Here is a 14437-nt window from a genome sequence, read left to right as displayed (position 1 = left end):
TTGTCATGTTTCGTTAGTTTCCTTCTCTCCCTCTTTCATCATTTCCATCCCCCATCTTCATCCTATCTCCTCTCTATTCTCCGGTCTGTCTCCTGTCCTATATTCTTCAGAACGGTACGCGCATTCCCCTATTTATAACACTACGAATTCTTAATTATCGGATGCTCTGTTATGTCTCAGCGCTTTGTGCCGCGTTGCTTTCTCCCCGTATAAATCAATTTTTTCGTTCGTTTGGAATCGTACAACTTCAAAGTGACTTCTCTCGTTATCCACGACGCCGTGGAAATTAATTGAATCCAACGCGTTTTCTCCGTTCTTTCATCTCCCGGCAAATCAACTTTCATATCTGAAGAGATGATATTAAGTTTTTCCATTTTCCTGTCGTATCAAGCAATGCCTGTTTCTCTCTTTGATCGTTCAGGTGCGTTGAAACCTATTGCCTCGTTTACACGTATTCGATTTCGATTCGCGGCAAAGGCAACGATTTCGCGTCAAACTGATTCATACTTGAGCGATTGTTCAAATGCAGGAAAGATATGTTTATAAATCACCGATCACGGTAGCCTTTTCTTTCTCCCTCATTTTTTTCTGCCTGCTCATATTCGATTGTCTCCCATCGAGGTGGAACGAGGGGAATTATACACGCAGGGCGTTGGGAGATGAATTGAAACGTTTATTCAATCGATAGGAACAGAACGATCCATCGTTCCCGCACCCACATCCTCTGTCAAATGAATTAATTTGCTGGGTAATTTTCAATATGCACCAAAAACATCGATTCAATCCGAGCTCGCCTGTTTTTTTCCTCTCTGCTGCTGTTTCGTTCGTTTACCATTCTATAACTGGGGTGGATAATCAAGAGATATGTGTCGACGTCATTCAGCCTGTTGAAGCTTTATCAATGAATCGTTACGATCTCTGTCCGTGCAAACGTAACAGAATCGTATTTAACCGAGCAAGAGGAGACGACCAGTCTACGACTGATAAGAGTAACAAACCCGCGAGTTTGATTCAATTTCCACGGCGATCCGTTCGAATCGCGAGATTGGATCGGTTAATTGAAAAATTCAACGTGCGCGATTGCTACCTAACGAGATTTTCGTTACACCGTGGATTATCTCTGTGACATTATTCCAACGGCATGGAAATGTGCAAATTTTACGAATTGACGTATCTCAACTTCATCCGACTGGTTGACGATAGCCGAGTGTAAGTCCGAATAGAAAATATAATATATTATTCATGATTAAATTGTCACGGAAAAATGAAACATCGTTCATCTTGACGTCAGTCAAAAGTGCAAAACAAACGCGAAAGCTGTGTTTTCTTTTCGTATTTTTATCGTCGAAGAAGTTTCGTTCCAGTAATATTGCTAGACAGCGTTTCGAGCGAGGATTATTTTCTACCGGACACGACTGCTTCTCGAGGGTGGAGGTAAGCAGTGACCGATAAAAGTAGCTCGCTAGCTACGAAGTTCGATTCAATTTCAGCAAGTTTCCGGTCGTCGTGCGACACGAAGCGCTGTCGTTGTCATCAAACTCGCATTCGCTTTACACCAGCTGAGAGGACAACCGTGCTGTGTGCAACGCTCGCGAAAATCCACTTTCCAGCTTTGAGTTCCACTACCGTTCGATGAATTATTCCATCGAACAAGACAGATGAGGAATAATATTCCAATTTCGCTGCTCTAACGCGGCCACCTTCGATCCTCGACATAATGGGCCGCCACGATCTTGTTATGTGAATTATGCGACATCCTGTCCAGACTCGTGCACACTGTAGGAACAACGTCGAAATTCCCGAGAACGTGCTCCGAACCTGTTACGATGTTACACGAGTTTCGAGTTAATTTCAAAAAGAAGAGATTATTTTGAAGAGAAATATTTTGTGACAATAAAAGGCTACTTTACACAGAAGAAAGCCACGTAGTAATAAGAAACTTGAAACTGTATCGGTTACCGCTGGTCTATTATATTTTATCGAAGCTGATATCCTGAGAATAGTACAGCTATTACAAAAGAACACTTTCGACTTTGATTTACCGGAAGAATCAGGCCGGTATTCAATCTTGCAACGAAAAAAACGATACAAGAAAGACTATACACGAAAGCTCTCATCTTAGGTAAGCGATCGATCAGTTGTTCAAGACAGATAGCTTCGTTCCGTACCGTGATAATCTCCTCATCAAAGTCTTCGATAACACCGATTCGTGTCACACGAGGTGATAAAACAGTTCTCTAGCCTGAAAATCGTTCTTTCTCCTCCCAAGGACGAAGAAATTACCGTAATCGTCGCTCGTTACATCGATGGCGCTCTGATAAGGTTAAATTATCTTCGGATTAAAAGTGTCGCGTACAACGACGTCCGACAATCATGAACGGGATACCCTCGTGAAACGATAGTTTCCTCTATTTCTCATTTACAAAGATATCGATGTAATTTTTTCCATATAAAATTATACATTTTTGTTAGGTGTTTCAAATGCCATGCGTCGCCGACTCTACGGACGGATCCTTGGATTTTAGATCTCGCAGACAAATCGTTAAAATTAAAAGCGTCACGGCGACGACAGACGGTAATGAAGCGGAAGTGCCTTCCAAGAATCACGTACCGCCTGGCGAGAAAGCTTCCTGTTAATATAGGGCACTCTTAAATTCTCGTCCGGAGACGGAACGCGAACGTGGCACGGTAACGTTCGCGTAACGACTCGGTCGAGATCTAAATCTTGATAAACAGCTGCGAAGATTGTTAACGTTCCGCCATTATTTAACGGGGGATGCGAACGTTCTCGCGAGTTCCAGCAGAGAAAAACGGTGGAAAAGGCGAAGAGTCGGAAGGGAAGAAAGCGTTTGGACGCCAGCCAGACTCCGCTTCCGGAGCTGAATAGACGACGATCGCCAAAAGGCGGATCGTTTAGGACTACGTTGAATGCATATCGAGAACGTTTTGTCACGGGGATGATTGAAATGCATACGCCGACGAATGTCGCGGGTTAAAATAAACCTCTAACTATAGTTGATCGATCGAAATGAATGAAGAACGCGAAAGTTCAATGGTGGAATTGTCTACGAATCGTGCCAAAAGGTTGCATATAAAATCACGGTAAATGTCATAATTCCAGTCGACGGACGTATTTATCGGTGGATGCAACATGCCGCCACTCACTTCTGCCAACGCATGGCTACTTTCGCGATGTCGTCATGCCAGCGTATTGGCCATTAACGAGAAATACGGCGCCTTCGTTACACCGCAATGTTCGCTTTCGAAATAAACCCATTCAACTACGATATAACTGTGCTTTTTTATGGTGTCCCAAGTGTGAAGCGAATTAGTCACCCACACGAGGGCCATTCGATAAATAAAGAGCAAAGGAAAGCAAAATATATGTGAAAATCACAGTGTTAGTATTCGCAAATTGCGCTGCATTTCGAATGTTAAGTAAATAAATCTGGGTCAAGTGAATTTTTCAATGGATAACGATGAACAGGTAAGTACTCACCGAGGAAGACGTTCTCGTCGATGTCGTCGCCGTGCAGATCGATGTCAAGGTCGACCGCACCGTTGGTAGGAGCCTGATGGCTCCTTTTAGCGAGGTCCATCAGCTCGCTTCGAAGATCCAGGTGGCCCCTGGCCAGCAATTCGGCCAATAGGGTGAGATAAGAGGAATTCAGGGAGGTAGGACTGGTGGCGCGTAGACAGCCGGGTAACCAGAATCCTAAGAGACCGTAGGGAACCACCGGTACCGCTCCGGTACTGACGAAGCCACCGTTCAGGAGTTCGCCGCACAACATAGGTGCAGCGATGACCTCAGCTCCTCCCTCGTGACCTTGGCAACGCCTCGATCTCGAATATCTGCATGACCAAACCATCCAACAGAGTTAAAATTAATCGTAGCCATAACGAAGCGACGTATACCGCGATATTCAATTAAAAAGAAATCCTCCATTGTCGAACAGAGTTTCTGTTACGGTATCGCTTTCTCTTTGAGCAGATTTTCACAGGTGCCTTAAATCAAAAGGGAACAAAAGGGAACGAAATGGAACGGGTTAAGATACCGTTCGGGGAAGAGAAACAGGCGAAACGTGTGCCCCCGTGAAATAGCTATTTTACGTAGGTAACTTAAGGTCGTTACTCTCGCTGGATCCGGCCACGAAACCGAATAATATGCCGGCCACGAAAGGCGTTATGCGCCGTTGAGAGCAAAACTTCGAGACCATCTGCATGACAAAAGAGTTGGCGCAACGCTGGACACCGAGGAGCCAGGAACAATACCGTGATTCACAAACACACTCGTTTCACCGCACAATTATCACGGGAATTAATGTCACAAGCACGCGAAACATGGCCCACGAGTGGCCGGCACGCCAACGGGGGAATAATTCCGACAGTGGCTCGTAAAAATTCGGTTCCGAAAGGCGACGCGCGTGTTCGTATCGTAAAATCTCGCGATAGAAATCTGTGATATCGAACCCACCGGGCATCTTCGGGCGTACACCGGTTGTTTCTGATTCTCCGAGAGGCGAGTTCCGGGCAGAAATCACATTCGCGCGGAATTTACGGATATTTTCGCGCGAACGAGCGCCGAGACGTTCGATCGAGAGAACCGGTAACGCGACAGTGGACCCGGTTAAATGGAGTGTGACCGAGAGAGGAACAGAAGCGATCCAATGGTAACGGGTACATTCTTCTGTAGCCGACCAGTGGGTGCCATGCTGTCGCGCTGACGTCACCGGTCACTCGCGTGGGTGTGTACACGCTCGATGATCTCACGTTCGCCAAGCTGCATCGAACAAAGTTTCTTGCGACGGAACGTTCGTTCCGTTTAATCGATTCGATTGTACCTTATCTCGGGCGTAAATCGCTTTTCAAATAGAGAGGAAACAGGCGGAAAATAGAATGGATTCGAAGCCAGTAAGATTCGAAACAAGTTTCGCTTTGAAACGTAGAAAATGTGGGAGGGAAATGATAACGCGTAACACGATCGCCTTAATCGCGCGTACGATAAGCTGACAAATACGCTAATTTATATTCTGATCATTTTTATGGAACTAGGTGAAGCAAGACTGGTATCGGATATACGGATACATTGTTACGAGCCTGGAAACGGGCAGGCGTTTCTCTCGCGGAGTAAACTGACGGATCCGAAGAAACACCCAGGGAAATGATTTGCCGTTAATTCGATCGTCTACCCACGGATCATCCGCGACATACATATTTCATGGGAATTCGGATTACATCGCGAGAAATCGCTGCCGAGTCGGAGTTCCAGAAATTCCTGATCGGAATTTCGAGCGTGTACACCGGAGGGATGAAGGGAGAGATCGATTACCAATCTTCGTTGCATCTTTTCCTAACATACCTTTACAAATATGTTATTATACTTCCACTTGAAAATTTTCATACAGAGTGTCCCGAGAATTGATAAAAAATTATGAAACGCTTGGATTATGGTAATTCAAGAATTCCATCTCTCGTTGCATCTTTCTTGCCGAAGAAATTACAGCAAGCATCGTAGCGGTGTAAGTACACGGTTGGAATATTCGGTCGATGTTACAACCGTAACATGGAAACGCGGTTTCACGGTCATCTTTTCGTTAACGTCTGTGGAAACGATTATTCGGTTCGAACACGGGGAAACGGTACGTTCCGTTGCGCGGAACGACGCGAAGAGATAGCGAGTCGGTGCTTAGCAAAGTGATTTAATTTTCCGGAAACACGTGCACGATCGTAGCCCGGTGGAAGACGGTGAATTGAACGGCAAGAAGAACGACCCTTTTTACCCTGCTACTATTTTCGCGAAAAAGCATTACTGCGCATAGCACGCGAACGGAATATTCCATTCGACGACACAACCCTGCGAAATCTTGGATAGCGACGTGACTAGGGCGACGAATTTATTTCGATAATCCCTATCGAATATAACGGGACGTCCTGCCAGTCGATGCGATTCCATCTCGTTCAATGATCTAACCTATATCGTTCCGTGAATTTGTTTAACGATATCGTTATTGAAGATTAATGAACCGTGGAGCTGATATGCTGCGTTCGAAATTGAAACGATTCCGCTGTCCGATAACGAGAAATTTGATGCGCTGAGTTTAATACATATTACACATATACGATAAAAAACGAGCAGATATTAACCGGTGCGATGGTAAATTCGAAGCGTAAATTATACAAGTTTTCGTCTAATTAGTAATAAAATTTTCAAGCAGACCAGAATTAACGATGGAAACGTTGCATGACGAAGAACACTAAAATAACACTGTAGACGAAGAATTGATTTTTGTTTTGTTTGAAAGAATGAAACATAGCGATGCAGGGTTAAAGGAGAGGGAAAACAATCGTGGCGCGCGATCGAGGCGTGCAAAATTGATAAACCGCGCTCGCAGGCGGCTAAGTTAAATCGATAAAGGGATTAAAACTTAAGTAGTGCGAATACGGGACGCGTCGGTGTTCGTTGCATGGAAACTCACCTTTTTCAACGATTGCACGCGATTCGGTTAACGTTCATGATCGTCGAATTACACAGTTACCGGTACGGAATGAATCATGACCGGCTACGAATACTGCGATACCGGTACTGAGAAGTTTTGCGGATAACACCGGGTAACAGGAGGGGTTAAAGGAAGCCATCGACCAGGAGCGGCAGACGAACGGGCGCCGTGGCCACCCCGTTACACCCCCGCTACCCTCGATCCTCCTTTTATTCAGCGCGGCTTATCCAAAACTGGAACAACCCCTCTTGCTCGCGGCTCGAGAGCATGAAACGTATGAGAGCCGGACACGAGATATTCGTTCCACCTTCGTGGCCATTCATAAAACAACCTTAAACGCAGCTTTTAACCGTTAAATACGTTGTGATTTATATAACAGGTATCCTCGCCTTTTGCCCATAATTTCATGGATCGTTAACCTTCCACGGTGGAGAGAAACGAACCGTGGATGAATTTCCGAGAATGTCTTGATATACTCCGTGTATACATTCGACAATTATACGATTTCTCGATAGCAAAGGAGTTGCGTGAAATTTTCGAATCGAACCACGCGTTGTTTCCACCCACGAACTTACCAACCCCGTATTACTATGTTGGTTCGATTCTCAAGGGCCGTTGAACTCTTGCCGCATTCACAAAGTAGCTGCAAGTTGGCGCGGGTCGATAGATATATAAACGAGTGGTAAGTTTCTCGATGCAAGACCTGGTGAACGGTGTTGCGAGATCACGTACACATTCGGATCCTGCAGGATCGTTTCCACCCTCTACTCGTGTCTGGGTAAACATCGTCGACGCGTCGTTACCAGCACCAATCTCGTCGGTAGCCGCGAAAATCCGACGGGAGCCGATATCACCTGCCGGAAAATCGTCACGTCGTCGACCTCGTACATGGTAAACTGGTGTGCTTGATATCGCGACGTTCGGGAGAGCCCGCCCTCGGCAACCAACCTTCGACCGTGGATACACTCTACCTTTGATAACCTTCCTCGAGCTAGGCCTTCGGGCTATACGCGTCTACGGAAATGTCGATCAGAATCGACGGAGTATGCGTGTACGCTCGTGTTACTTCTGGTTCAACGGAAATTTGAAAATTTCTATGCCGAGTAATATCGATTGCAATTCGAACAATCCGCTGCAGGAAAACAGAAGCGAGAAACAAAGATAAGGAGTTTTGCAGAAGATGAGAAGGTTGAACGAATTTTTTTTTTTATCAGACTGCACAGCTTGGCTAAGAGCAGCTATCCGACTCGATAAGGAGCGAACATCATTTGCCTCCGAACCTCCGTTCAACGGAAAAACGAAATCTTCTAAATCGAAGATGACTCGCTGTTCGACAAGAATCTCTGCGTTCAGATTTTTGATCTGAATGCAAATAGGCTGCTACTTTCCCCTATCTCTGTTCTCCTCGTTTCCCCGAGATGCTTCACACCGCGTACATGGGAAATAGACTTTATCCTCCGAAACGGTGTGGGGAAACTTGAAACGATGCGGGGCTTTAGCGAACTCGTTCCATGACAAACTTTTATAATTACTTTCGTACAAGGAATGATTACAAGATCTCTCCATTTCCGAAGGATCGCTTAGCAAGTCATTCTTCCAACTAATTACCTATGTTCTACCTTGATATTTTGTATCGTTAACGAATTCTGGAGGAATCAAGATTTCAGGTTCGGCGAAGCTTCGGGGTCAAGGGACAGGTTGAAATAGATTTCGCGGTGTACAGCACGGTAAGGCCAGGTAAGACCAGGTAAGGCAAGACATAATTTTACCGGTTTCTGCTTGTTACACCGACCGCACGACGTCCTGTCGCCGTGGCGTAGCTCGTAAAGACGACAAACTCGACGTAATTTTATCCCGTCTGGCCGCGCCTATGCACACACACACACACACACACACGTCGCGACGCCCTTCGTCCAAATGAGATTTCACCTTGCGTCAGGTACGCGCCGACACGCGCTAACAACGCCTCCGATGAAAATAAAACGGTTTATACGAGACTTGAACGTCTTTCTTCGTGCCCTTCCTTACCCTCGTTACCCGCCCCTGTCTCGCGATCTAACGTTACATCGTTGGAAATTTTTGTTAACGAGAAATAAGGTGAAAATAAACCCGAGAGGCAAGATGCTGTTGACGGAAAATAACTCACCGGGTCGACTCGCGTTTCATCCTGATTCCTCGCGATGAATCGCGCCGTAGCGAACCGACTATCATTCCTGGTTGCAAACTGTTCGACGAAAAACAGTATCGCTGATCGAAAGTGATATGAAATTAGCAGGGACAATAACAGAGTGGCCACGGTATCGCGTTTCGATCGGCAACAGACGATTACATGGAAACGGCTTTTGATACCGCGATGGCTTGGCAATAGGATTTGCCAGTGAGTCGAGGTTATCCCTTTACGAAAGGAGAATTTACACGTGGATTTACACAGTTTCGCGATGCCTGAATAAAGGGGAGAGAAACGAACGTATCGTCGAATAGAAATTTAAATATATTCGATGTTCTCGATGATACCGTCGAAGGGAGGATACTATGTCCTAAACTTTTATGTAAACCATCGAAATTTCGAACGTGTCAGCTGTAAATATAACTTCTCTATAAATATGTATACACAAGGGATGTTTCTCTTCTTTTTTTTTTCCTTTATACCAGAATAATTACGTTCAATTAACGAATCACGCTTTCCGAACGAGCGAACTGTTCGCTGTTTTAATTAAAACTTTTCGTTTTAGTTTCTCGTTGAAGGAAGAAATTCTGCAGCGCATTTAGAGCGCGAATTCAAACTAAAGCGATGAGGTAAACCAGCAGGTAAACCCTGGATAGTGGACAGGGCAACGGGTTGATTGATCGCGTGTCAGGTTCCAGCCAACCTGGCGCCAGCACAGAGTCTCTCAACCTGGCGCCAGTTACCACCCTCTACACCCGCACCCTCTACAATCTGTCCTCGCTCTCTTATCTACACGACATTTAAGCATAAATTTCCTGACTCATATTTTCCTCGAACCATATACATAAATGTTAAATATTCTTCAGCAGCTTTACGGAGAAGAACCTTGAAAGGTGACGAATAAATTTTCGTTTAACACCGTTGATTACTAGCGGAGGGGTCACGGCTGACTCTGAATTTAATTTACAATTAATCGCGTAATTAAAATATTCCAAAGGAGGAAAGAATAATGATGCAGCAAACTTGAGGAAGTAATAAGCTTTCAATTTGCTGTCCTCGTGACAATCGTCGTGTAAGAGAACGAGTGCTCGATACAAATCGTAGACATTTACAGTCTTTCTATCAGTCACTTATTCCTTCGTTCACGTTCTTCGTCCGCGGTGCCCCGCGTCGTTGAACCTTTTTATTTGATCGACGAGTGACGTTATCGCGGGTAATATTGGAAAAAGAGGCGGCTCCACCACTTCCGACCGATCTGGCTCGCTCCATCAAACATTCATGCCTGCCCCGTCCGCGAGTTCCGCGTTGCAGCTCCGTGAAAATGCTCCCGATAAAATGCACTGTCCCTTCCCCCATTTCTCTCTCTCTATCCTCCCTTCATCCCGCTCGGCGCTCTTTTGTGCGCGATATGACGTCGCCTGCCGTCGCCGCTAATATTCTTCAGGTCGGTTTCCGCTTTTACGGAGCTACTTTTCAAAAAATCGTTCCGCTTGCTCGAGCCCGATGATGATCCCCTTTTCCCATCGCGAAAATACTTCCTCGTTTCATGGCAATTTACAGCTTGTTCGATTCGTACGATAATGCTCGAACAACGAATTAACCGGATCGATTTTCCACGCGGAACTTGTTGCGAGAACGCGGCAACACTCTCAGGGGGAAAATAGATGACCTCGGAAATGTAAGTTTAAAAAACCGTGAACCGCAAGCGAAAGAGGGTGGACAGGAAGAGTGACTTCTGGATGCAAAGAGAGGAGAGTGAACTCTAGACCACTTCGTCACACTCGAGAGAAGACGGAGAGGGCAACACGGCAGCTTGTTCTACTTTACGGTCCTCGGAACAAACGGTAGAGAAAACTCAACTCTACCTGGATAACCCCCGTCCCACGCGGCTGAACAGACCAACCCCGAAATTGTGACGAAACTCGGGCAAATTTCCTGTCGAAATAAATCCCAAAGGCTGCTCGCGAATGGTGCTTTCATAAGAGAAGTACCTTTCGATGCAATCTGTAAAATCTCGCCGATGTATACGCCGTTGAAATGTTTACAGTATTAATATATTATTACGATTAAATGTGACGATAATGATTTACGCGAGCATCCGCACGTCTGTCACCGGAATCGTTATGGAATCAGAGGAACGACGTCAGGGCATATCGGAAGATATGCACGCTCTGTCAGGCATTCGTCTCAGGAATGCAAATGCACTCGACGCGAATGGTAATATGTAGATTAATCCCCAGCTGGTCGAAAACTCCGTCGGAACTAACCTCGTTTTCCACGGATATATGTATATAAATGTCTGGAGAGCCTTTATAACGAATGCCTCTCATATTAGCGGTTCAATTCTACCTATAAATTACATTTTTCTGTCTTTAATCTTCCAATTGAAACGTTAAACTTCTCGTATGATTATCCTAATACATGACTTACATCACGCGAATTAAATTGTCTCCTTTATTTATGAAGAAACATAGCCATTAGTTTGAAGTTACACAGAAAAAACGCGATAACGTTTTCTTTTCCGAAAACGACGGAAAGTTTAAAGTACAGTTTCATAATTACACTCAATCATAACATGCAAGTTTCGTGAAAGTTTTGTCGAGTCATAACGATTACTGAAAGTCATTAAGATGATATAAACAGAGAAAAGGATTAAAATAATAAACTTCAAAATATTGAGAATTAATAATTCTACTAATTATTTATAGAACATTAACTATGATGTAACTATTGAAGATACTATCTTATCAGCAAGCCTATAAATCTCATACGTTCTGTTATTATAAAAAACTGATAAACGCTAATGTCAAAAAAATAACCAAAACAATTCTTAATTTAGTCTTCGTGGCAGTCAACGTGTTAATGAATCGGGTATGCATCGTTCGATTTCTCTCAAAATTGCTATGAAATCAACGAGAAAACGTTGCGAAAATATGGTTAATTGCTCGAGAAGTTCGAGTGTCCTCGCGAACGTACTTTCGTTACTTATCTATCTCGCATAATACGCCGCGATGCATCTCGAAAACGGCACGGTAAGAGTTTCTCGGAATACAAAACAGTTTTCCGATAGTTCTCGCTAGTGCGAAAACGAACAGAGTTCGCGAAGCCTAGCCATCGGCGCGGGAACAGCAGAAACTCGGCATGTATCATCGTGGAAGAAGAATGAATTACGAATCTGAACGGTACTTACCAAAGTTTTCATAAAGTTCAACACCACGAGAAGGCCGCTGCATCAAACGAGCCACAACTGTAACAGAAAAGGTAGTTACGGTTAATTCGACGTAACGACAGGAAGAATCATTGCACCAATTCGTTACATCAATTCAGTTGGATGCGAAACTGCAACATATAGGCTTGATTCAAAATACCAAAATTTAATTTACAAATTCAATTTAATTTAATTTAATATTTTTTAAAACGTTACAATAAAAATTCCGAAACCCGTCACTTTGAGAAGTTACGCACCATATCTGGCGCTTTCAAACATATGGATTATTATTAAGATAAAGAAGTAATCACCACTTATCTTCGTTCTATATGTAAAACAAATTTAAACACACGATAGCAGTATCGTTCAGAGCAGCGCGAAACATCGTTCGTATAAGTACTTCTGCGTGCGAAGAAACAAAAGAAAAAAAATGGCGTCTGCGTGTTTTACACTTGTCATTGGTGCATTGGTTCTGCTAACCCTTTACCTGATTAAAAAGTACACCTATTGGAAAAGACGTGGAATTCCAACGGTGAGGGGAACCGTTCCATTCGTGGGTAACATATTACCAGTACTAACTATGAAATACAATTTCTTCGACTACAACACCAAACTGTACAACGATTACAAAAATTACAGCATGATTGGATATTACAAATTACTGAAGCCAGTGTTGTTGATTCGCGATCCTGAATTAGTGAAAACAGTGATGCAAAGCAAGTTTTCAAATTTCCACGATACTGGAATATCACTTCGACCGGAATTGGATCCTCTGTTATCCAAGGATCCATTCTTTGCTTCCGGCGACGAATGGTCGCGTGGTAGGAAAAAACTGACTTATGCATTTTCTAATACCAAATTGAAGGTATTTTACGCAGCGGTTAGTGGAGTGTGTAAAAAGTTCGAAGACTTTCTTATCCGGCAATTAACCGACAACGAGAAATACGAAATTGAATTGAAGCAATTGTTTTCAAAATTCACTGCTGAGATTGTGGCTAATGCCGGTTTCGGTTTGGAGGGATTCTCTTTCCAGGAGAAGAAGAAACCCGAGGCGTTCGAAGCGATTTCACAGACAATGTCCGATTTCAGCTTCTTCAGAGGGTTCATAAACAACATTGTATTCATTCCTGAAATCAGAAACCTTCTGAGGCTGAGACTCCTACCAAGGGAGTTCGATCAGCTGTTCAGAAATATCGTCAAGGAGAGTCTGGAAATCAGACGAAATGATCCAACGCCTAAAAACGACTATCTGCAATTAATGATGGATCTTTCGAAAAGTACGAACGAGCCAATAAGCGATGAAGATACTGCCGCAGGAGCGTTATCCTTTTACGTGAACGGTTTCGAAACATCCGGCAACGCCCTTAGCTTCGCTAGCTATTACCTGGCGACACATCCAGACATTCAAGAAAAACTGAGACAGGAGATTACGTCTAAAATCGCTGATTACGAGGGTGTACTGACATTCGAAGCACTGAAGGAAATGACGTATATGGATCAAGTGATCAGCGAGTCGCTAAGATGTTATCCTGTCATATCCTCTTTTTCGAGAGTGTGTACCGAAGCGTACGAACTACAAGGACCAGATGGATTGAAATGTCGAGTGGAACCTGGTACACAGGTGATTATACCTGTTCACGCATTGCAAGTGGATCCACAATACTGGTCCGACCCCGAAGTTTTTGATCCAGAGCGATTCAACGAAGACAGGAAGAAAAGTATAGTGAAAATGACTTTCCTCCCTTTCGGGGAAGGGCCAAGAATGTGCGTAGGAATGAAAATGGGTATGTTGCAAGTGAAATCGTGTTTGGCTACCTTGTTGAACAAGTACAAATTGGAATTATCAAATAAAACGCAGCTTCCTTTGAAATTATCGCCATACGCCTTCGTGACGGTACCAATTGGAGGCTTATGGGTTCATATCTCAAAAATTTAAAAATGATTTTTCAAAAACTCGTATGTAACATGTACTATATATTATTTTGAAGTTTCATGTTGGTTAGCCGTTAGGAATGTAAGTGTATAAACTACAGAATTCCGGAGCAATAATTAATAGATTATACAGTATTCATGATGACAATTATCACGATAATATTGTTCCTACTTGGGAATAAATATCAATCTACTTTATTCCTAATCCTGTCTTCTCTCGCTTAACATCCCTTGTCAGTCAGATTTCGATTAGCCGCTCGTGGCAAGCTTCCTAACATCGAAACACTGTGTTTAATCGATTGATTTATCGCTTTAAGAATTCGTGACAAGACTTCCTGGTTCAGGAAGCCGTTATTCACCGTACGGATCGGTGTATCCGAACATCGTGTAATTCCTTAGGAACGAGACGGATTCTCGGAGCGTCAGGTGGTTCCCAGACCGCAGCTGATCGATAGAAACGTGGTTTAATGACAAGAGCAGCCATCGATGGGCGTCCAATATCCCTCGTCTTACATGAAGTTGATGGTACGTGGTCGATGGTAATTGACGCCGTTTGTCATGGTAACCGGAAAATCTTGGAACCGAATAACCACGCCGGTGATTGCGTATTCTTTCCACGTACGTAAAATATTT

The 14437-nt window shown here is 43.9% G+C and overlaps 2 protein-coding genes across 7 annotated transcripts in view; one reads left to right on the top strand and one right to left on the bottom strand.

The window, feature by feature from the left end:
- LOC114876408 (protein Fe65 homolog) overlaps positions 1-14437 on the bottom strand; it is a 114193-nt gene that overhangs the window by 85313 nt on the left and 14443 nt on the right. For 5 of the 6 annotated variants that reach the window (XM_029187858.2, XM_029187856.2, XM_029187861.2 and 2 more), the window contains exons 3-4: positions 11855-11911; positions 3500-3852 (exon numbers count right to left, since the gene is read on the bottom strand). In XM_029187858.2, the coding sequence (XP_029043691.2) occupies positions 3500-3791 (292 nt within the window). In that variant the 5' untranslated portion in view covers positions 3792-3852; positions 11855-11911. Of the gene's footprint in view, positions 1-3499; positions 3853-4474; positions 4629-11854; positions 11912-14437 lie in introns of those variants that run through there. The other variant, XM_029187857.2, reaches the window with a different exon arrangement.
- Positions 12206-14009, top strand: LOC114876410 (cytochrome P450 9e2-like). The gene has a single exon (XM_029187865.2). It carries the CDS (start codon positions 12303-12305, stop codon positions 13806-13808), a length of 1506 nt encoding a protein of 501 aa, XP_029043698.2. The 5' UTR covers positions 12206-12302; the 3' UTR covers positions 13809-14009.

This window comes from Osmia bicornis, chromosome 1 (genome assembly GCF_907164935.1).
Source record: "Osmia bicornis bicornis chromosome 1, iOsmBic2.1, whole genome shotgun sequence".
NCBI lineage: Eukaryota > Metazoa > Arthropoda > Insecta > Hymenoptera > Megachilidae > Osmia > Osmia bicornis.
This window is presented reverse-complemented; position numbering and strand designations above follow the sequence as displayed.

Excerpts from the sequence above, each read along its gene's own strand:
- LOC114876410 (XM_029187865.2), top strand. The coding sequence starts at position 12,303 with ATGGCGTCTGCGTGTTTTACACTTGTCATTGGTGCATTGGTTCTGCTA.